The sequence below is a fragment of the Miscanthus floridulus genome, chromosome 19 (assembly GCF_019320115.1).
Source record: "Miscanthus floridulus cultivar M001 chromosome 19, ASM1932011v1, whole genome shotgun sequence".
NCBI lineage: Eukaryota > Viridiplantae > Streptophyta > Magnoliopsida > Poales > Poaceae > Miscanthus > Miscanthus floridulus.
In genome coordinates this window covers 117276514-117299774 of record NC_089598.1, presented here as the reverse complement: position 1 = coordinate 117299774, position 23261 = coordinate 117276514, and the positions used below count along the sequence as shown (strand labels likewise).

Here is a 23261-nt window from a genome sequence, read left to right as displayed (position 1 = left end):
TGGCCCCTTCTCCATCCATCAGTTTCCGTTTCCCCCCAGTCCAGCCTAGATCGAGCGCGACCCTTCTCTCTCGATCCGACGCCGGCCGACGAGACGACCCCTAGCCGGCGGCGACCATGGCGTTCGACGAGCGCGTCACCACCTTCGAGGACAGCGAGAAGGAGAGCGAGTACGGCTACGTCCGCAAGGTCCGCGTCCTCCTCTCCCGTCCCTGCTCTCTAGATCATTAGACTAGACCCTACCTCTCGGCTCGCGTGATGTCTTGCCAGGTTGGTTCTGGATCACGGAACCGTAGCGGCCTTGTCTGCCAATTTTAGTGTTGTCCCGATCATTGGAGCATCTGGGTGCGGGAATGTTCTGTCCGGTACTTGCCATGCAACTTTGCTGGGATTCCAGTGATGATATTTGGGTCAAATTGAATATACGGGGAATTCGTTCTATTGCTGGTGCTCCCAGTTTGGACCGGGAGAGATGTGCCGTCTCTTTTTGTGGATTACTGTTATGCTACTGAGAGTTGGCTGCTGCAGCTGTGTTCTTAGTTCGCCTTCATATCGGGAAACTAGCATGATCGTGTTGGATATGATTTATGAAATTGTGGTCAAGCGTGTAGGTTACACAACCTAGCAATTAAATTTGAGATTTTGTTAGTCTATTAGACGATATTTCGATCATTACTCTGTACTACGGTCTCTTATGATGTATCTGTCTCCTTCTGTAGGTCTCTGGACCTGTGGTTGTGGCTGATGGCATGGGTGGTGCTGCCATGTATGAACTTGTTCGTGTTGGCCATGACAACCTCATCGGGGAAATTATTCGTCTTGAGGGTGACTCAGCTACAATTCAAGGTATTGTACAGTACAGTCCCAATCCTCCTGTTCATTTTCATTATATGGTCTGAAAAGCACTAAAGAAATTCACTCAATGAATTACCCAATTGCTACAACTATTTTGCAGTTTATGAGGAAACAGCTGGGCTGATGGTTAATGACCCAGTGTTGAGAACAAGAAAGGTATTGTTTGTGTTGATTTCTGCATGTAGTTGTGTATGTTTCTTGTTTTTTCCTCTAATTGTGTCATGGCTATTTTTCATGCAGCCTCTCTCGGTTGAATTGGGGCCTGGCATTCTTGGAAACATCTTTGATGGAATTCAGGTACATAAATGTGACAAACACATAGTAGTGTTAACTCGGGTACATCTGTTCTGATGATATGGCCTCCTATCATCCCTTTGCAGCGCCCTCTAAAAACAATTGCAATTAAATCTGGGGACGTGTACATACCACGTGGTGTATCAGTTCCTGCCCTTGACAAAGATCAGCTGTGGGAATTTCAGCCAAAGAAGCTAGGTAATTTGTGTGTGAATAGTCTATAAAAGCTAAGCACGGTGTCTAAATACCTCGTTTCAAGTTTTGTCCTGTACAGAAAGAGCAATAATTTATTCATTTCTTTCAGGCGTAGGAGATGCCATCACAGGTGGAGATCTATATGCTGTGAGTACAGAGATATCAGTTTTCCTTTTTTAATTTATTACTATCTTGCTGAAGTTTTCTGATTATTCCATCCATTGACACAATGCCTAACATGCACAATCTAATACTGGCGACTATTTTGCAGACTGTATTTGAGAATACACTGATGCAACACCATGTTGCCCTTCCTCCTGGTTCTATGGGGAAAATAAGCTACATTGCCCCTGCTGGTCAGTACAATTTGCAGGTTAGTATATATCATGCCTTTTCTGCTACATTTTCCTTTATTTTTGCTTAAATTTCCATGATCAATTTTTCGCTGTTGTTGTTTCCTATAAATGCAGGATACAGTACTGGAATTGGAATTTCAGGGCATCAAAAAGCAATTTACTATGCTCCAGGTGAAGCATTATCTCTCTTTTTTTTAAAAGTCTTAATAAGTTAATATACTATCATAGTTTTAAACGTCTGAGTAATTATCATATTTGTGCTCTGCAGACATGGCCTGTGCGTTCACCAAGGCCTGTTTCGTCAAAGCTTGCTGCTGACACACCTCTCTTAACAGGACAGGTATTGAAGCAACAAAGTAAAACTTTCCTGTCCAGCTCCATTGAGTCTTGATATCTCTCACATGTTTTGTAATTGGTTTCAGCGTGTGCTCGATGCATTGTTTCCCTCAGTGCTTGGAGGAACATGTGCTATTCCTGGAGCATTTGGGTGCGGAAAAACTGTCATTAGTCAAGCACTTTCAAAGGTCTTACTTCTATTTTACTTTTTCCCCATAGCTGCCAGTGTTGTCCAATTCTGCATGCTGGCTTTTAAAGTGCCTTAAGCCTACTCTTTTACTGACCCAAATTGCCTTATAAAACAGTATTCCAATTCAGAAGCTGTGGTTTACGTGGGTTGTGGGGAAAGAGGGAATGAGATGGCTGAGGTCCTTATGGACTTCCCACAATTGACAATGACATTGCCTGATGGACGTGAAGAGTCTGTCATGAAAAGAACAACTCTTGTGGCTAACACCTCCAACATGCCTGTCGCTGCTCGTGAAGCATCCATTTATACAGGTACACTTATGTGTTGAGATTTTTGCCACTTATATAGGCATGAGTTCAGACTCTAGATTGTTTTCTTGACCAGGTTGTAGTGCATTTCTTGACCAGATCACAGTGCTTTTCTTGACCAGATTGTTTCCACTTACGTAGGCATGAGTTCTGTTGTAAGCTTATAACTCGCCGACTTGTGACCTATTATCTATCTATGACTATGTCACACTGTTTATTTTTGTAAGTAAAAATTTCTAGCACCATCTAGCACAGATGGGAACAACGCAATGTTTGGAAAAGTAAAAGAACTTAGCACATGCAGATATAAGCATCTGCTGATAACTTGATATATCCCCAACTATTCTTCTTGTTGTTCAGTTTATGTTCAGAACTTGGTGCCCACTGCCCAGAGCCCTAGATCTTTTAGTGATTTAACGCTATTGAAGTGGTTGAGCGTGTCTATTTCCTGCTAACATGCTAAAAGGAATCAACTGATGTTTTCTGTATCTGACAGAATGATGATGTGCATTTTTTTTTGTACCCAGGAATTACGATAGCTGAGTATTTCCGTGATATGGGATATAATGTCAGTATGATGGCTGATTCTACTTCCCGATGGGCTGAAGCATTGCGTGAAATTTCAGGACGTTTGGTATGATGGCTTTTCTTCCTTCCAGCTATCATTTTTCTTTTCTTCCCTGTATCCCATGGTCTGCTCAGCTGTAATGGAGAAGTTGTGTCTGAATGGCTTAATGCTTTAGTAAGCTTATGGACAACACGATTTACCATGAGGATTTGATTTCTGTTCCATCATCTTGATTCATGTTGTGGTTGATGCTGTTTTACTTGCTGCTTTACTGCATAGCATTGTGATTTTCTTGTACTAAAAGTGATCAATATACTCCAGGCTGAAATGCCTGCAGATAGTGGTTACCCTGCATATTTGGCTTCACGGTTGGCATCGTTTTATGAACGTGCTGGGAAGGTGAAATGCCTTGGCAGTCCAGATCGGACTGGCAGTGTCACAATTGTCGGTGCTGTCTCTCCTCCTGGTGGTGATTTCTCAGATCCTGTTACCTCTGCAACCCTTAGTATTGTACAGGTAAAAAAAAACTGTTCAACTATTCCTCTTTAGGTTCAATCTAATGACATCGTCTTCATTACTTTGATGTCACTAACTGCTCTTGAGTGCAGGTCTTCTGGGGATTGGATAAGAAGCTGGCTCAAAGAAAGCATTTCCCATCTGTGAATTGGCTCATTTCATATTCAAAATACTCCAAGGTTGTTCCCTAACTTGCCCAGGATGTCAATCCAATCAGTCCTTTGAATTCTCTAAGAGAAAGCACAACCAATAAGAAAAGAAGCAAACTGGGAACATGATCCATGACCGCTTTTCCCAGATATATTGAGCTTCCTGTATCACATGGTTCCATCAACTATAGTTTTTATGAGTTATCTGAAGTCACTGCATCAATTGATTAGGTTCACTTGAATTATCAGTGTTTTAAATATCGACAATGTAGTTTAGTGTTGCAAACTGATTGGAACTAGTACCTTTAGTATTGAGTGATAACTCAAACCACAGATTGAAAACTGTGCTTTTTTTTTACCATTTTTATTCCACAGCGTATGTATCACATGAACTATGAATATAACATTATAAGTGCATGCACAAGACATTGCTACTTGGCAAATAACTAAATAAGTAGGCAGTTATTAATTGCCTTTGCTGTATATATGGTTCTACATGTCATCAGTAATGAGGTTTCTTCATGGCTCCTGGGACATCTGTGTTATACTGACATACTATCTTTTGTTATTAAGGCTCTGGAATCCTTCTACGAAAAGTTTGATCCAGACTTCATTGATATTAGGACAAAAGCACGTGAAGTATTACAGAGAGAGGATGATCTAAATGAAATTGTCCAGGTATCCTTTTTCTTCTATGCATCAGTTGCCATGGATCCCATTCTGGGGTTTGTTGGCATATCCTGTTATAGAATTAATTTGCTCACAGTGTGAGGGTGATATGTTGGGCATTTGGTGTAGGGTGATATGTTGGGTATAGGTTTGCAAATGTATATGTACCAACTCTGATTTTTCTGAATCTGATGGAAGTCAGTCACTGATTTTGTGGTGTATCTTGCTATATTTGCACAGAAGGAACAGTAAAAAAACAGGCTCTTCTGTTTTCCTGGTTCCTTTTTTTTTCCTCCCTGGATTTGTTGTTTGAACAGACATGGAATCTGTTTAAGACAATTTGATTTGCATGTTTAGTTTAATGCAAGTCTTGAAAGGTTCGATAGAAAGATTGGAGTCCTTTGCATTGCGTAGTTTATGACTTCACTTGGACTGATAGTTCCACCATACAGCTTGTTGGCAAAGATGCACTGGCAGAAAGTGACAAGATTACTCTGGAGACTGCAAAGCTCCTTAGGGAAGATTACTTGGCGCAGAATGCATTCACACCGTGAGTGCTACTCTAATTAGGCTGATCTGTATGAATTGCCTGTCTTGTAAATGTATATAACCTTTCTGACCATGATTCCACTTCTCAAAATAGATATGACAAGTTTTGCCCGTTCTACAAATCTGTTTGGATGATGCGCAATATCATTCATTTCAACACATTAGCGAACCAGGTATTCTTCTTTACTTTTACCTTTTAGTACTTCATCAGTCTTATATGTCGCACAAGCACAAGCAGATTGTTTTTTTTTAATTAAAGGGTGTGTGTTTTCTGAATTAAAAATGTTCGATCATCTTTGAAGGATATTGATTAATGTTGAGCCATGGCCTATGGGCTCATGACAGAAATGGTTTATAACTTCATGTTTACATAATATATAACTTGCATATACTGTAACTTTTTTTTAACCTATGTAGGCTGTGGAACGAGCTGCTAGTGCTGATGGACAAAAGATAACCTACAGTGTTATAAAGCATCGCCTCGGTGATCTTTTCTATCGCCTAGTGTAAGTACTTGAGTCATGTATCCAAAGGGATACTGATTGCAATTTTCTTCTCAATGATTTATGGACGATTAATTGTTACTGTTATCCCCCTCTTTACAACAGTTCACAAAAGTTTGAGGATCCAGCTGAAGGTGAAGAGGCTCTAGTCGGAAAATTCAAGAAACTGTATGACGACCTTACGGCCGGATTCCGCAACCTAGAAGACGAAGCAAGGTGAATATTTATTGTACAGTCCGTGTCAACAATAAGACCAAATTCCCCGGAAGGTTCCGGGAGCAGTCTGTTTTGCCCAGCCTGAGGTTGTAGATGTAAATTAGCAGCCCGTTTGGCTGTGGCTTTCGTAAACGATCGTATATTTTCAGCCGAAACAATATTTTTCTCTCACACAAACCAGTCAGCAGTACTTTTTCACGAACCAACAACGAAACGAACCAGCCAACCGAACAGGCTCAGATTCCCCCTCCCCCCACCAACACTGTTATTTTTGTACCTTGTCCCCCCGGGTGCTCGACGGGCACTGTATTGATGTACCATTATTTTATTGTAAGATACTGGTGCACATGTTCATAGTTGAATAAGCGCGATGCCCATCAGCTTGAGCAGTAACTTTTTTAAAAAAAAATCTTGTCACCAGCGGAGCGAAAAGCAGATTTAGCCCTTGTTTAGTTAGACCCCAAAATCTAAAAAGTTGCTATAGTATCTGTCACATCGAATGTTTGCGGCCCATGTATGGAGCATTAAATGTAGATGAAAAGAAAAACTAATTGCACAGTTTGGTGGGAAATTGTGAGATGAACGTTTTAAGCCTAATTAGTCAATGTTTGGATACTATTTGTCAAGTAAAAACAAAGGTGCTACAGTAGTCCCAAAATTCAAATTTCGTGAACTAAACAAGGGCTTATCTTGAGATGGGAGATGACATTACAGGGTGTTGACCTTATCCGGTTAATTGTGTCAGAATCAGATGATAGTTCGGGGTAGATCGTTGATTCACATAATGATTCCGACCAGCTGTGGGGTTGATCGTACACAAATCATATACTACCAGACAAGGGGATATCTGCTGCATCGAAGCACATGCTGATCCATGGCATCCTCTCGGAAGCTGCTGAGGGCGGAGACAGACTGAAGAGAAAGCATGGCCAAAGGCCAGCCCACCTAATTTTGTCTCTTGCACATCTCCGCTTGCCTGGATGGAATGGACGCATGCTCGCAAGTGGAACAGCCTCAGACGGCTTTCGTTATGCCATGCACTGCAGATCCGGTTTCTCTCTTTTGGCCGTTACAAGTTATTGTCGCTGCTAGGCTTTTTTTTTTTTAAGACGAAAGAAGAATTATATTAAATGATAGCTGAGTACATCATCATGTTACAAGCACACTGGAATACACTACGTATATCCAGAACTTGATCATCTAAATTGTACCTACGCTTTGTATAGCCCAAAATCTCAACTCCAAACATGTACGGCGATTCGTATAGATGACCGCACAGGCAAACACTCGGCAAAATGTCTGAGAACATATGCTCAACAAACGACGACAAATATTCCTGCAGACGAAGTGGAGAAACTTCTTTCTTGTGTCTTCCTTCTTCTTTCTGCCACCGAAGAATAAGAAAGGCTGATCTGAACCTTATTGTCCCTAGTCCTTTATTGTGGTCAGATCTAACCACAACAAAACGGAGAAGAGAACGAAGAAAATTATTCCATTACAGTGGCATCATCTCTGCCTTGATGTCGCCATCCGGAAAGCCATGTCTCCATGTCGTCAAGCCGATGAAGTTGTTGACGCTGATGTCGCCCTCATCTTCAACAGAGCCGCCATGGAGAAAACGAATCGACCCTTCCTCCTCGCCGTCGCCGGGGAGGAGGAGGAGATAAATCCCCAGTACCAAAAAAACTTGGCATGGAGAGACTCTAACCCTAGATGATTCGATTTACTATAAAACTTATAAAAAACGATGATCCCCACTCCTTCCGGCGAAATGGCGGAGGAGGTAGGGAGGGGGGCCAACGGTGGTGGATGCGGAGGCGACGGTGGCAGCGGCGCTAGGACGTTTGGGGAAAAAAAGGATGGGATAACGGGCTATTAGGGGTTTAGGGTAAATTGTCCTCTTTTGTCACTGCTAGGTAGAATGGTATGTCCAGCCGTTTTTTACCCTGTCCACGCTCTTCGTAAGTGGTCAAAGGTTCTTCTCTTTGGCGTTTTGCTAGGGCCCAGTTTAGATGCAATTTTTTTTGCAAAATCAGTACCGTAGTATTTTTGTTGTTATTTGGCAATTAGTGTCCAATCATAGTCTAATTAGGCTTAAAAGATTCGTCTCGTGGATTTCGTCTAAACTGTGTAATTAGTTTTATTTTTTATTTATATTTAATGCTTCATGCATGCGTTCAAAGATTCGATGTGATGAGAAATTTTGAAAAAATTGGCAAAACGAAGTGGAACTAAACAGGGCCCAGGTAGAATGGTAGATCAGCCGTTTTTTTTTCCCTGTCCATGCTCTTCGTAAGTGGTCAAAGGTTCTTCTCTTTGGCGTCGTGCGAATATTCTTCGGTGCCTGCAGTTCTCGTACTCATCGCTTGTATTGTAGCCAGCACATGTACTTTTCTACCAAAGGTACAGCAAGTTAATAAGTATTTAAGCAAAGGTATTTCTCTTTCGGATTCTAAGGAAAGTTTCCAGGTACAATTCGAGGGCGACATTCTTCTGGAGACAGGAAGGGAGTAAAAACCATGTTTCCGACTCACGAAAACAAGAATGGACAAGTTTCAGGATCAACCTTGAAAAAGTAGACTATGTAACCTCTCACAGCTTACAGTAACTATCTTCTCCCATTGCTTAACGAGGACGTGTCAATTTCTTGGAATATGCATGGAGAAAAAGACCTCTTTATCATTGACTTGTCCACAAAGTCCAGATATTTTCGCCACACAAACACTTTTCGTGGACCTATGAAAAGTTAATGTGACAAGTGAAAAATACTAGTATTATTCTCTAGATTCAATTTAATACCATGATGCTGTAGTAATCCGTCTTCGGCAAACGCCCAAATCTAGAAAACCTGAATCAGAAGAGGAGGACAGTTTGTCAATTTCTAATCCCACCGGAGCTCGGAAAGAAATTTCTGATTCCACCGGAGCTCAGAAAAAGGTAAAGTTTACGAGGTCCCAGACGCAAAAGCGCACGCCCAAACGTTACTTTAATCCAAATTTTCTCAGCCCCCACACTTGCCCTCTTCTCTCTTTTCGTTCCTCCTGCCTCCAATTGGAAACCCGTCATCAGCCACCACAAGAAGCAAGCAGCAATAGCCAAGAGCCAGCCAAGCTTCCACCTCTAACCCAACCCATTGAGCATAAACACATCTAGCTTAATTAATCCTTTTCTTTATACCGCCTCCCTCGTGGCCTCGTCGCCTCGGCTCCACCTCCATCTCCATCTCCACCTGCGCCCTCCAAATCCGATCGATCTCCGCAGCCTCCAGATCCCCGGCGGGCGGAGACAGCGAGCTCCAGGCGGTGAAACCCTCCTCGCAGCGCTCCTCTCCTCTCGCTCTTCAAATCCCTTACCAGGTTCGTGCCATTCATGCTGTGTTTGTTTCTACTTTCTAGCTACTGCCCTGCGTGGCTGCTCCCTGCATTGGGCTCGGTTGCGTGAAACCTGGAGGTTTCCGTGCGATTTGGAGTGGGCTGTTTTGGGTGTAAAGCTTCGATTTTTACGTGGAGTAAGAACCAATTTCCGGTGCTGGCGCTGTGATTTAGCTTGGGTTTGGGCCGTTGGGTTGGTTGCTGCGGGTGACGCTGACCGGATCGAACTGGTAATGCGGATGGGAAGGGGTTGTTTGGTTTGGTTTGATTTGGTCAGAGCTTGACTTTTCGCCGGCCGCCGCCGCCGTGGACTCGGCCGCTGTCTTTCTTGTGCAAATCGCCTGCTTTGGACATTGTAGATCACCTACCTCGGCACATTTCCTGGATTGTCGAACAACTTACAAAGCTTTGGATAAAGTGGTGCTGCTCGCTCAATGTTAGTAGCTTGCATCACAATTTCCAGAACAGATCGTGACTTAATCGCATACTAGTTAGTGCATCGCAATATGTACTAGAACAACCACCAAATTACTGGGGTGGACTGCTCGGTCGTGGTAGAATTGTAGGGACAAATCTTGGTGAGTTGACTTGAATGTGTCACTATGAAAGTATATAGGAGCATTATTTGGTGTTTTTGAATCATTTCGATGGGATCCATGTATTAATGCTTTGTTTCCCTTGGATTGCAACTGCAGGAAAGGAAAAAAAAAACGTTGCCTGCCCTGGTGTAGCAGCTGAATTACCCAGTTTGATAGTGAAGAAAGAGCTTTAGATGGTCTAAAGATGGAGATGATGAGATAAAAAGTACCAAAAGTGTACAGTGGGATAGCAAGGATATGACTGTCATGATGCCTCAGCGCCACCGGGCTACAGCCAAGAAGCCCATGTGGATAATCGTGCTCTTGTCTATGGTTTGCATCGTGTTGATTGGGGCTTACGTCTTCCCACCGCGGCGCTTCTCTAAGTGCTACCTCTCTGCTTCAAGTGTATGTACGAATTTCAAGGATTGGCTCCCTTCCATGGGCCGTCGGGAGCGGACTGACGAGGAGATTATTTCATCTGTAGTTATTAGGGATATCCTTTCAATGCCCATGCCTGTGTCAAAAAATCCAAAGATCGCCCTTATGTTCTTGACACCAGGTTCATTGCCCTTTGAGAAATTGTGGGAGAAGTTTTTACAGGTTGGTCAAAATGTACTTGTTGTCTTTGTGCCACTTAAGATGTACTTGTTGTTTTTGTGCCACTTAAGGAGTATAAGCCTTTCAAGGGTCTTTCTGTTTCCTTAAACTGCAAGAAATCATGTGTCTTTCAAATGTATAACGACACCAAGGTTGGTTCCAGAGAAACAATTTAGTGGATATACTTACTTGTTTGTAGCGTGTATTATTGAAATATGAGTATATAACATTGGGCCAACATGTTGATTCCCCTATGACCCTTCATTTGATAGAGGTAACAATGCTCCTAGCAAGTAGTAGCCTGTATAAATAGATTAAGCCTATGAACCTTCATTAGTGAATTGGTTGTTTTATCTGTATAAATAGGTTAAGCCTATGTTTTCACCATATAGGGACCAAAGCCGGTAAGATTTGTAGCAAGTAGTCGCCAATACTCACTGTAATATCCTCCCTTGTTTTTACTAACCCTCTGTGTTTATGTGATGTAATACTTCCCATCTCATATATGATTCATGTGACTTTTAAAGAAAATTGAATCACTGTGCCTTCTTTGAACAGGGACATGAGGGAAGATACTCCATCTATGTGCACGCATCACGTGAAAAGCCGGTTCATACTAGTTCTTTGTTTGCTGGTCGGGATATTCACAGTGATGCGGTAATAATTTTCGTCTCTGTTTCATTTTTTTTCCAAAGCAACTCCGAATTGGTAGAAAAGAATTGACCTAGTTTATGGGGGAAACTAGGCCCAAAAACCTTATAAACACGTGGTTTATTGAGGAAAACTGGGCGAAAAACCTGAACATGGTAGCCTGGACAAGTAACCCTAAGCAACCTACCAACAAACAAGTGTTCAACGGCAACAGGCAACCGATGGAACCCATCATGCATCATCGTTGCCAAGCTTGTCACAAGAGTGACCATCAGCTCCCACTTCCCATGGCGGGCATCAGCCAGAGGCCCCAGAACGCAGCCACCTACACACAGCGAACCCCGACACATCTAGAAAGGACCACAACATATCATAATTGCATTTTCGTCTGTGTTTCATACATTTTGATTTAACACTTTTGTCTTAAATATATCTGTTGTATCAGGGGTTCATCTTGTCAACTCAATCCATTATATTTCCAGACCTTTTGTCTACAAAAAAAAAGAAAAAGAAAATACCCCTCCCTCTGGTCAATAATGAATGAAGAATGTACAAGTGGTTGACCTTGGGTGCCATCAGACACTTCTTTTGAACTAGGATTTTACTCCATTGTAGCAATAATCAGCAATAGCAATTAACCAAACAGTAGTTACAGTAGTTTTTGTGTGAAAAGCCAAACAGTAGTTACATGCTTTGCGTAGGACTATAGGACTTAACTCATGTTGAAGTTGAACACACCAAAGTGACTTGATAAAGAATAAAGATAGCATTCTGGGTTGAGAATATTACTGTTTAAAACCCACAACCTACAACAGTAGGTCCAGTTCTAACAAAATCGCTACTAGCAATCTGGATTGAGAATACTTACTGTTCCACCACTTGCAAATTGAATGGATCGTTATAAAGTGGCATCTTTAGTTGGAATTCTTCTCTGCTAATAGACTATCCTATTGCTTATGCTGTAATTTTGAGATTGTTAACATTGAGCAGAGTATGTATTTGTTATGCAGGTAGTATGGGGATTGATTTCAATGGTTGATGCTGAGAAGAGACTATTAGCGAATGCACTGGAAGATGTTGATAATCAAGTTTTTGTCTTGCTTTCTGACAGGTTTGGACCCTGATTACGGTGACTCCCTTTTTGATCCTTTGTTCTCAATCACTGAGTCATCTTTGCTTTATTTCACAGCTGTGTTCCGCTGCATTCATTTGATTATGTGTATAACTACCTGATGGGAACGAATGTTAGCTTCGTGGATTGGTGAGAACACTATAAACTTATATTTCAAAATCCTTTTGAAAAATAGGATATGAGAACCTTTTCTCTCTTGAAGATGTTCATATCCACTCACTTTGATTTTTTGCCCTGCCTTTGTTTCAACTTATAAGTTTCAAGGATCCAGGTCCACATGGCAGTGGAAGGTACTCTCCTGAGATGTATCCTGAAATAGACGAGAGGGATTTTAGAAAGGGTGCCCAGGTACAGTTATTCTCTATACTAATTTGTTAGGATATAAAATACTTGCTGTTATCAAACTCTATTGGTGGTATATCATTCGATGAACACTTTACATGGATAGCTGAGCGGAAATCTAATTTAAGTCCTTTCTCTGTTCTTGTTGTAGTGGTTTGCAGTTACGAGGAGACATGCTTTAATGATTCTGGCTGACAGCCTGTACTACAAGAAGTTCAAGCTATACTGCAAGGTATATTTATTTATCTTAGATAAAGGAAGGATTTTATTAATTCACAATCATTACATCGAGTTGGTACAGTAAAACTGGATACCAAGTATCTTATCTTAGTACGAAACATGCATAGAATACAACAATGACTTAATTTAGATATGTGCTCAAATATTAATTTATTCTTTTACTTTGTTTGATGTAAGGTTGGCAGTAAGGTCAATATATATTTTTCAATATGAAGTAAAGTCTTGTTGTAGTGAAACTTCAGTGCAGAAATTTGACAACTACCTCTAAAACCCTGTTTGGATATGGTAGTCACATAAAAAAACACACACAATTCATACAACGCCTCAGAATCTAAGTCTGAAGGAACCAAAGAAATAATTGTATACATGCTGGGTCATTGATAAATATGTAAAGCTTAAGAGGGGCATACAGAGGGACGGGGATATTGATGAAGATGTTAGCCATAGAATCAAAGCAGGGTGGATGAAGTGGCGGCAAGCGTCTGGTGTCCTATGTGACAAAAGGGTACCACAGAAGCTAAAAGGCAAGTTTTATAGGACGGCGATTAGACCTGCTATGTTGTATGGTGCAGAATGTTGGCCTACGAAAAGACGACATGTTCAACAGCTAAGTGTCGCGGAAATGCGTATGTTGCGTTGGATTTGCGGTCATACAAGAAGGGATCGAGTTCGGAACGATGATATACGTGAGAGATTAGGGGTAGCGCCAATTGAAGAAAAGCTTGTCCAACACCGGTTGAGATGGTTTGGACATGTGCAACGGAGACCTCCAGATGCACCGGTGCGTAATGGAATCCTAAGTCAGGATAGTAACGTGAAGAGAGGCAGAGGAAGACCGAAGTTGACTTGGGTAGAGGCAATAAAAGGAGACTTGAAAGGATGGAATATACCCAAAGACTTAGCCTTAGATAGGAGTGCTCGGAAGACAGCTATTCACGTGCCTGAACCTTGATTGCTTCTTATGGGTTTCAACTCTAGCCTACCCCAACTTGTTTGGGACTTAAAGGCTTTGTTGTTGTTGTTGTTGTTGTTGTTAAGAGGGGCATACATTCAAATTAGTGTTTCTCAAGTCTGAACCAATGGCCATGATTTCCACTTTTCCAGTTTTCACTTATGTTTTTCTAGTAAGCACATTTGTTGCAAAGAGAATTACCTTTCTCCCATGATCTACAGCCAGCGGAAGGGCGCAACTGTATTGCAGATGAGCATTATTTGCCAACCCTATTCAATGTCGGTATTCGCTATCTATTGAAGTAACATTTAGCCTTTATTTAGTTGGGCGCTTGCTAATTCATTTCCTTGACTTTAGATGGTAGATCCTGGTGGAATCTCTAATTGGTCTGTTACAAATGTGGATTGGTCTGAGGGAAAATGGCATCCAAGGTCATATAGCGCTGATGATGTCACCTATGATCTCTTGAAGAATATTACAGTATGTTTCCTAGCTGCTTAATTTGTTCTCGCCTACCATCTGATTTTTATGTGCATACACTGATGTGTATTACCATTTTGCAGGCAATTGATGAGATCTTCCATGTAACAAGTGATGACAAGGTAAGCACAAAGATCTATCGTCATTATTGACTTTTGAAGAACAATAAACAAATTATTTCATGAACTTAATTATGGATTATAAGCAAACTCGTGAATTGTATTTCGCATCCATGAAGCAATGAAATTTCCAGCTTCAACGCATCTCAACAACCATTGAATGCTGGTGTGCTGTTTTTCCCCATATTGCAGAAACTTGTGATGCAGAAGCCTTGTTTGTGGAATGGATCAAAGAGACCGTGCTATCTTTTCGCTAGGAAGTTTAATCCTGAAGCACTTGACAACCTACTGAAGCTATTTACCAGTTATACATCTGTTTGAGTCCAACCTGATTCTTTGCCTTGGGCTGTCAAATCCCACAAGCTTTTTTTCCCTGTTTGTATGTAAATTGTGAAGTCCGTACTTATTAGGATCTGGGCCCAAAGATACCGGTACAGCTGCAACAACTGTGATGGCTTGGAGCTCGGTCCTCGGTAAAACGGCCACAGCAATGTTTATAGAATGACACTGCCCTCATAGTAATTTGTCGTGTTCAATGTATGTCTCCATAGTCTTCCAGCCAACTCCCAACTCATTAGTTCTTTATTCTTGAAGAACAGTTTTTTTGTCAGAATGTTATACTGTCATTATATGATCCATTCTTTGTAGACACAGAGATTACAACAGATGTACCACAAGTGCATATTAATTTTGTCACTATTAAATCTTTTATCATGGATTCTACTGAATTAGGTGTTCGCATTTCTTAATTTTCACTGTGATTAATTTTTCAGCAAAGTAAGCGTATTTGAGCTGCTGCTAATGGAATTCCAGAACATAATATTTATATTGTAGGAGAGGAGATATACTAGTACAGTACATTTTCCATCTCCAAGATGAGACACTGACACGTGGATGATGGGCCCATCCATTTCAATTTATAAATTGTTAGTCTTTCTTGGTGCATAGTCTTTGCTATGTATAATATATCTATCTAGGTATATAATAAAAGTTATGTATTAAAAAAGTAACTTATAATTTAAAATAGAGGGAATATGTATATATTAGATAGATTTAATAGAAAGATATTTCTTTTTTTTTTCTATTACTTCCTGTTAGGTAATATGCTATTGACGAGCCTGAACCGTGACTAGGAGCTTATGTTGGGATTCAACTCTAACCTATCCTCCAACTTGTTTGGGACTAAAAGGCTTTGCTGTTGCTGTTGTTGTTCCTGTTAGGTAATATGTGATCATTATTATAACATCTAAATCAATGATCTACAGTCGTTTGAACCATAGCAAAAACTTATTTGAGCAAAGTAAGCATTTGAGCTGCAGCTAATAGAATCTCAAAACATGATATTTATATTTTAGGAGATACTAGTACATTTTCAATCTCCAAGATGAGACACTGACATGTGGATGATGGGCCCATCCGTCTTAATTCTACCCAGGACTACAATATCCACATCCTATTTCCACAGGCCCACATCAGGCCACGTAGCACCACTTGAACACGGACACGTGGCACCATTCTCCGCTCTTCCCTCCACCTTCCCTTTCCAACTTTGCAAATCACCCCCTCTGTCGGGTTCATAAACCCGGGGTCCCTCGGGGATCGGCTTCCACGCCAAGGCTTGACTCAAAAAAACGGCCTTTTCTTCTTCTGGACCGGCCCAAGAGTCTGAACTCAACAGACCGGAGCACTCGCTTCAGGCTCAGGCCGCCTTCGGCCTATCTCTCCGACCGGAGCACTAGCTCAGGCTCAGGCCAGCTCCGAACGGCCTCTCCGATCGGAGCGCTGGCGTCAGGCCCCGGCCGCCTCTGCATGGCCTCCACTCGGAAAGCCTGATCCAAGGACCGCCTCCGACTCCGACCCCGTGTCTCCGACCGGGATTCATAGAAAACCCTGCTCATCGCTATTCTCCGACTAGGGACCATCCGACCGGGGACGTCCGCTCGGAAAGAACTAGAAGGCGTGCGAAGAAAGGCAAGGCATGGCTCATAAGTCAAAACCATTGTACCAGGGACCATACCCTGCACGGAACAGTGCTCTGCAGCCACCCTGACACAAAGTATTGTAGGGGCCGCTAGAAACTCCCATATGGTAAGCCCCCTCCGTGTGCCTCTGGACACCGATTGCGGTATGGGCTCCAGGATTTGCCATACCGGGTGAACATAGCACAGCTCCTCATATGCCACTAGGCATCCAGAAGTATTCTACAGGTACCGGCGTCATCCTTCCTGAAGAAGATAGCTCGACCTTTCGTACACATCTGACATCCTACAACGACATCGACAGTATTGGGAGGCTTCAACCATTATCCAGTTTTCATCACTGTAGGCAGCAAGGCTTAGAAATATCTATATTCTCTCCCTCTCACCTGTAAAAGCCATCCCCTTCATCTATAAAAGGGGATGCGCTCCCTCCAACCACTTCCAACCACAGGACCGCCAAGTTCCGACCGTGACCCTTCCGGTCGGAGCCAACCGAACCTCTTGTACACCCTCCTTCTTCCTCCTTCTCGTTTGTACCCCCACTACAGACTTTGAGCACCTAGGCTTAGGAATAAAGTCGTCGACCGACCCCGACTAGACGTAGGGCACGTTGCCTGAACTAGTATAAATCATGTGTCATTGAGTGTTAGGCCACCTCCGATCATAACGTACAGCAAAACTACAAATATTTACTAGTTGGTCACTTTCTGCACCGACAGTTAGCGCCGTTCGTGGGGAAGACGTCGTACGTTCAACACTCTTTTGGTCATCGAATGGCCCATTTTTTCGCCACTCCCTCCATGGCGGGCTCAGGTGATATGATTCGCTTCGGATCGCTGGAGTTTCCCGCACTCTCGCCCATCGAGATGCGGGTTTCACCTATCTTCGAGCCAGCCCATGCCTTCCGCTTTGGGAGCCTGGACTTCGTCGCCGATCGGTTCGGCGTACTTCACCTTCGCGAGGAGGCTCACGACCCGGCACCCGTCGGAGGGACGTCCTCCATCGACTCTGGGACGTGTGACTTCGATGGCACGGCATCTACGCTTCATTCCGAGCAAACTCTCTGCTCAAACCTCGCTGTGAGTAATATACATGCTGTTATTTACTTACTGCGCTCTATTTTCTGCCAAATACCCGGTGGGTTACCGTTGTCCCCATCGTAGCCACCATACGGCCGGTTCCCCTATGGCCTTGTGTCTTCTGTGGACGCATACGCCCGGGGACTCCAAAAGGTGCTGGCACCGCACCCCCTCACGTCTGAGTTCATGGGGATGGCGAGCTATGCTCCCACCTGTTTCCTCGATATCATGGACGACGACGTCGGGAGTGACGGCTCCAGCATCGGTGACATGGCGCCTAGCCACCGTCGGTCCTAGGAGTACGCTGTGGTGGATGCCCCGGAACAGCCGCTAGGGGTGACGGAGTCCTTCTAGACCCACGCCTCGCTGGGCCCCCACGTGGGGACCCCCGAGCTCACACGTGAGCACAGGGAGGATCTACGACGACAGTGGCCGCATCAGCCACCAACTGCACCAACGCGCTCGGCGCACCATACTGCGCCTCGTGTGCATAGACCGGCGAGCGGCACTTGGGGTCACGCCCGTCAGCCCCAGCGTAACACCCCAGCTCAGGGGACCAACCCCTCGCAGTTCGCTCGGGCCAGTCAGAAGTTGCCGCCGCGGCAATGCTCCTGCGTGACCTACCTGAGCCGAACGACCCTCGTGGACGAGCAATCCATCTAGAACCTCCGGGCACTGTTGGAGACCACCGCCGTTCTCCATATCGCGACACCGACCCACGACCTTGCTCCTCGTCTGGGGAACAGGGACGCAACAGACGGGGCACTACACCCTGTCATCGCCACAACCACTGATTGTGGCACAAGAAGCCGCAACCGCTCCTCGTCTTGACTTGACGACCGCCCCATGCCGACCGCCCATCTACACGTGGCTCGAACCAAACCAAGACGCGCGCAGCGTCGACCGGAGTCCCAGCCCTGATAGCCTAGAACCACGGACCTTTGTCCAACACCCCAAGCAAGCGCCTTTTCTGCCATGCTTCAATGGGGGCCGCGACAAAGGTAAGGCCAGGCACCAGGATCAAGACGAGGGCCCCTCCACGTAGAGGGGAAAAAAGAATAGAAAGGATCGCCGCCAACTAGCCAACTCCACGTTGGCCACCACGGCAGATTACGCAGACACTCAGCCCCGGCAAGACCCTCTGGGCCACTTTCACGAGCTCATGGAGAGCCCGTGCACTAACCATAACTATCCCGTCAACCATCTCTACAAGGACTACCAACTCCTCAAGCGCCTGCTGATGTAGGCTGGTAGGCCAAAGGAGGAAGAAGACGGGGAAGCACCGACTGAAGGACGACGACGACGATGCCCTCTTTGTGGACCTTGGAACAGCTATGTTTTTTCTTCTTTTCCTAAGTTTCAGTCTTACCTTACTTAGCGAACGCTCCTACAAGAGCACCTCGACCCAAACACTGTTCATCTCGGAGCGCTCAGGGGCTCCACCAGGGGGCTCTACTACTCCTTTGTTGTTTTTTACCTTAAGTACTCTTTTGCTTTTGTATAAAGAAACTCCTTCCTACCTGAGTAAAAGGGTAGTTCGTTCCTTTGTTTTACCTTACATAACTTTGCTTTAGAACATTCCGACTGATCGCACCCTGCCTTTTCCTACGGCTACGACCGGCCGAGCCTCGCGGGCCACGCCCCAGGCTTGTAAAGTTGCAGCCCACGGAACAAATGGGTAGGTATGAGAGAGAAAGAAATTTAAAACAAAATTATGCTAAGGGATAACTAAGGAACAAAAGGGAACAAGCTTCCCTGAACGGAGCAACTCCATTACAAAAGCAAAAAACCGATTACAGTCATTAAAACACACCACGAAACATCTTACATAGGGAGCCCCTATGAACTTAAAACTTCCTACATTTACTAACTACTATTATATTTTTACATGCTACTAGGCCGACCCGACGACATCCGACGATGGTGCAACCGATGAAGGCGCAGGCTGCTCACTTCCCGATGGCACGACATCTGGCTCGACCGAGGCCAAGGTGACATTTCCCCCTGAGCCAGGCTCTAGGCTATCCGTAGGCTCGAAAGCATTCTCTCCACACATGCTTTGGGCCATGTCTTGACGGCGAACGTCCATCACCCACTCGGCGGAGACTTGCTCTAACGCCGACCGCACGTGCGGCAGCAAGCTCACCCCAATGGATTGGATGTCCTCCATGCTCAGACCTTCAGCATACCCACTGTAGATAGCGTTGAAGTCTAGGTTTGGGTGGTGCATCGCCACCGAGGTCAGCACCCCTGATGCTCCATAAAACAGCCCACTCCTGACGAGGTCCTTGATCAAGTCCGGGACCTCCGCCAGCTGGACCGCGGGCGCACTGGTACTTAGCGCCGACCCAAAGATTTCCGAGATGACAAGCCAGGCAACATTGCAAATCTGGTTGAGATCCCCTTTGAGAGTGCGTCGCTCTTCATGAGACTTGGCTAGCTCCTCGGCGTTCTGGCTGAAGCTCGCCTTGGTGAAAGCTCTAATTTGGTTTTGGTTAATTGATAAAACCCTAAGTGTTAACCTAGTTTATCAAGATGATCATGAGATAGGTAGCACTACTCCAAGTGATGAAGCAATGACGAAGATCATGACATTGGTGATGATCAAATGCTTGAACTTAGAAAAGAAGAAAGAGAAAAACAAAAGGCTCAAGGCAAAGATATAAAATGTAGGAGCCATTTTGTTTTAGTGATCAAGACACTTAGTGAGTGTGATCACATTTAGGATAGATAGCCGTACTATTAAGAGGAGTGAAACTCGTATCGAAATGCGGTTATCAAAGTGCCACTAGATGCTCTAACTCATTGCATATGCATTTAGGATCTAGTGGAGTGCTAACACCCTTGAAAACATTTGTGAAAATATGCTAACACATGTGCACAAGGTGATACACTTGGTGGTTGGCACATTTGAGCAAGGGTAAGATACTTCACCGGTGGAGTGTCCACCCGTAGAGTGCGGACAGTCCAATGGTGCCACCGGTGCCCTAGATAGAAAAGTTGGAGGTCACTATAAGTGACTGGACGCTGGATCTAAATTGACCAGACGCTGGAAGTCTGGGTCCGGTCGAACTAATGGGTCAGCACAGTATCTAGGGTTTTGCACCGAACACTGAGGTGTGTCCGGTCGAGATGGACCGAACGCATCCGGTCGAAGAAAACCTAGTTTGGAACCTTACTGTAAATGACCAGACGCTGGGGGTCTAGCGTTCGGTCACTTGTGCCGGAGCGTCCGGTCGCTACTTAGCTGTTGCGATCGGGTGGTTCCTGTTGAATGGACAATGACACGTGGCTTACATCGGTTGACCGGACACTGGGTCTAGAGTCTAGTTAGTCTGACCGGAGCGTTCGATCAGCCCACGTTGTGCCCAGTGAAGGGGTACAATGGCTCTATTTGATGGGGGCTTCTATTTAAAGCCCCATGGCCGGCTCAAGCTCCAACTCTTGCACATTTTTCATTGACATAGCAATCTTGTGAGCTTAGCCAAAGCCCTCCCACTCATCTTCATTATTGATCCATCATCGTTGTGAGATTGGGAAAGAATCCAAGTGCATTGCTTGAGTGATTGCATCTAGAGGCACTTGGTATTCATGTTGCGCTGTGGATTTCGCTTGTTTCTCTTGGTGGTTGCCACCACCTAGACGGTTGGAGCAGCGGTGGAGGATTGGCACGAGTTGGTGATTGTTCGTGGCCATCTCCGGTGATTGTAAGGGGAGTTGTACCTTTCCCGGCGGAGTGCCGAAAGGTAACTCTAGTAAATTACTCATGTCATTGAGTTACCTCACTTGTGGGTCGGTTCTTACAGTGTCCTATCATGTGGATGAGGTTTGTGAAACACCTCTTAGCTGCCGAACCACCAAATGTTGGTCGACACAACGGGGACTAGCGTGTTGGCAAGCACGTGAACCTTGGGAGAAAAATTGGTTGTCTCTTGTCATTTGCATTCTCTCGGTGATTGGCTTAATCTTCATCTTATGATTGGTTCATCCCCTACACGACGGTATAATCACCCTACTTATTTACATTCTTGCAAACTAGTTGATACAAGCTCTTTAGTATAATTAGAATTGAGAGCTTGTTTTATTATTTACATTCATCTAGTTGAGCTCTTTAGAGTAGCAAGATTGAGAGCTCTTAGTGAGTAGTTACATAACAAGTTTGGGTGCCTAAGTAATCATTGCAACTAGAATTGTTGGATAGGTGGCTTGCAACCCTTGTAGAGCTAGAGCAAGTTTGCATTACGCTATTTGTCATACTAATCAAATTGCTCTAGTTGATTTGTAGATTTTTAAATAGGCTATTCATCCCCCTCTAGCCATATTAGGACCTTTCAAGTGTTATCGGAGCCATGGTCACCATTTGATTGAAGGCTTAACAACCTCGGTGTTAAATTATGGCTCAAGTTGTGTTCAACCATGTGGGGGGCAAACCACCGTTCTTTGATGGCACATGCTATGGTTATTGGAAGAGAAAGATGAGGATGTATCTTGGTTCAATCAATGATCAAGTATGGAAAGTGACCAAGAATGACTATGCTATCATTGATCCCGATGATCCAACCAATCAAGATAAGATTAACAAGCAATGCAATACAATGGCTCTCAACACCATATACAATGCTATTGATTCCAAGGTGTTTGAGCAAATCAAGGATTGTGAAAGAGCAAATGAGGTGTGGAAGAGATTGGAGGAAACATATGAGGGCACACCGGCAGTGAAGAGTGCCAAGTTGTACATCCTCAAGGACAAGTTGACAAGTTTCAAGATGAAGAATGATGAGAGCATTCCGGAGATGTTCCATCGATTGTAAGTCATTATCAACGACTTGAAGGTATTAGGAGAGAAGATCAAGGATGATGATGTCTCCCATTGATTCTTGATGTGCTTACCTCCAAGATTTGAGATGTTAAGATTGCTCATCATAAGAGGAGGATTGAAGGACATTACCCCCAACCAAGTACTAGGTGATGTCATGACACAAGAGACATACCGTGTGGAAAGGGAGGGGGATGACAAGGATGACAAGAAGGAAGAAGAGGACAAGAAGAAGAAGAAGAGTATAGCATTCAAGACTAGCTCATCATCATCCAAGAACAAGGGCAAGTCCAAGAAAGAATCAAGTGACGATGATGATCTTAGTGACATTGATGATGAAGCCATGGCCCTATTTGTACGCAAGATGGGCAAATTCATGAAAAAGAAGGGCTATGGTGCAAGAAAGAGAAGAGATCACACCAAGAGCAAAGAATATGTGAGGTGTTACAATTGCAAAAGCCCCGATCATGTTGTAGCAAATTGTCCCTACAATAGTGATAATGATAAAGATGAGAAGAAGAAGCACAAGAAAGATAAGAATGAAAAGAAGGAAAAGAAGGAGAAGAGAATGACCTTCCAAAAGAAGAAGGGTGGAGGTTATGTGGTCACATGGGATAGTGATGGCTCTTCGGATAGTGATAGCTCTAGTGATGATGATAAGAAATCTATCAAGAGAGCACTAGCAAGCATCGCCATCAACAAGAAGCTCTCCATCTTCGACACTCCATCGACATGTCTCATGGCAAAGCCTACCAAGATAAAATATGATGAGAGTGATGGTGATGAATGTGAAAGTGACTCTTGTAGGAATGATAATGATGATGATGATGAGGAGTACTCCAAGGAGGAGCTCTTGGACATGTGTGAGCAAGTGCACGCTTGTAATGAGATGAAGAGAAAGGAGTGCAAAGAATTGCGCAAGAAAGTAAAATTTCTTGAGCAATCCTTTGATGAGCTCAATGCCACTCATGAGGGGCTAATGGATGCCCATGAGAAGCTTGACAAAGCTCACTCTAAGCTTGAAAAGGCTCACTCCTCTCTCATTGAGCAAGTCAAGAAGGAGGAAGCCAAGAAGGAGCAAGCGACAGTAACATGTGATGTGGGACTAACATATGATCTTATTGATGAATCTTTTCATGAACCCATTATTGTTGCTCCTACTAACACTTCTTGTAGCACAACCATTACCACTCCACCTATGAATGATACATCAATAATG

The 23261-nt window shown here is 43.9% G+C and overlaps 2 protein-coding genes across 2 annotated transcripts; both read left to right on the top strand.

Moving 5' to 3' along the window:
• Positions 1–6083, top strand: LOC136529670 (V-type proton ATPase catalytic subunit A-like). Its single transcript, XM_066522746.1, has 19 exons — positions 1–188; positions 719–845; positions 955–1010; positions 1095–1151; positions 1235–1346; positions 1453–1490; positions 1615–1716; positions 1814–1870; positions 1968–2039; positions 2122–2223; positions 2341–2536; positions 3061–3167; positions 3423–3617; positions 3710–3796; positions 4340–4444; positions 4888–4985; positions 5079–5157; positions 5402–5490; positions 5593–6083. Exons 1-19 carry the CDS (start codon positions 117–119, stop codon positions 5705–5707), a joined length of 1866 nt encoding a protein of 621 aa, XP_066378843.1. The 5' UTR covers positions 1–116; the 3' UTR covers positions 5708–6083.
• A 2602-nt stretch (positions 6084–8685) lies between these two features.
• LOC136529671 (glycosyltransferase BC10-like) lies at positions 8686–14890 on the top strand. Its single transcript, XM_066522747.1, has 11 exons — positions 8686–9059; positions 9770–10255; positions 10811–10909; positions 11914–12014; positions 12093–12164; positions 12293–12383; positions 12529–12609; positions 13791–13847; positions 13927–14049; positions 14133–14171; positions 14361–14890. The coding sequence occupies exons 2-11, from the start codon at positions 9911–9913 to the stop codon at positions 14487–14489; spliced, it is 1137 nt and encodes a 378-aa protein (XP_066378844.1). The 5' UTR covers positions 8686–9059; positions 9770–9910; the 3' UTR covers positions 14490–14890.
• The last annotated feature ends 8371 nt before the right edge of the window (positions 14891–23261 follow it).

Excerpts from the sequence above, each read along its gene's own strand:
- LOC136529670 (XM_066522746.1), top strand. The coding sequence starts at position 117 with ATGGCGTTCGACGAGCGCGTCACCACCTTCGAGGACAGCGAGAAGGAG. Across the intron at positions 4,986-5,078 it reads GCGCAGAATGCATTCACACC|ATATGACAAGTTTTGCCCGT; the intron begins GTGAGTGCTACT and ends TTCTCAAAATAG. Across the intron at positions 5,158-5,401 it reads TCAACACATTAGCGAACCAG|GCTGTGGAACGAGCTGCTAG; the intron begins GTATTCTTCTTT and ends TAACCTATGTAG.
- LOC136529671 (XM_066522747.1), top strand. The coding sequence starts at position 9,911 with ATGACTGTCATGATGCCTCAGCGCCACCGGGCTACAGCCAAGAAGCCC. Across the intron at positions 12,384-12,528 it reads ATTTTAGAAAGGGTGCCCAG|TGGTTTGCAGTTACGAGGAG; the intron begins GTACAGTTATTC and ends TTCTTGTTGTAG. Across the intron at positions 13,848-13,926 it reads ATTTGCCAACCCTATTCAAT|ATGGTAGATCCTGGTGGAAT; the intron begins GTCGGTATTCGC and ends CCTTGACTTTAG.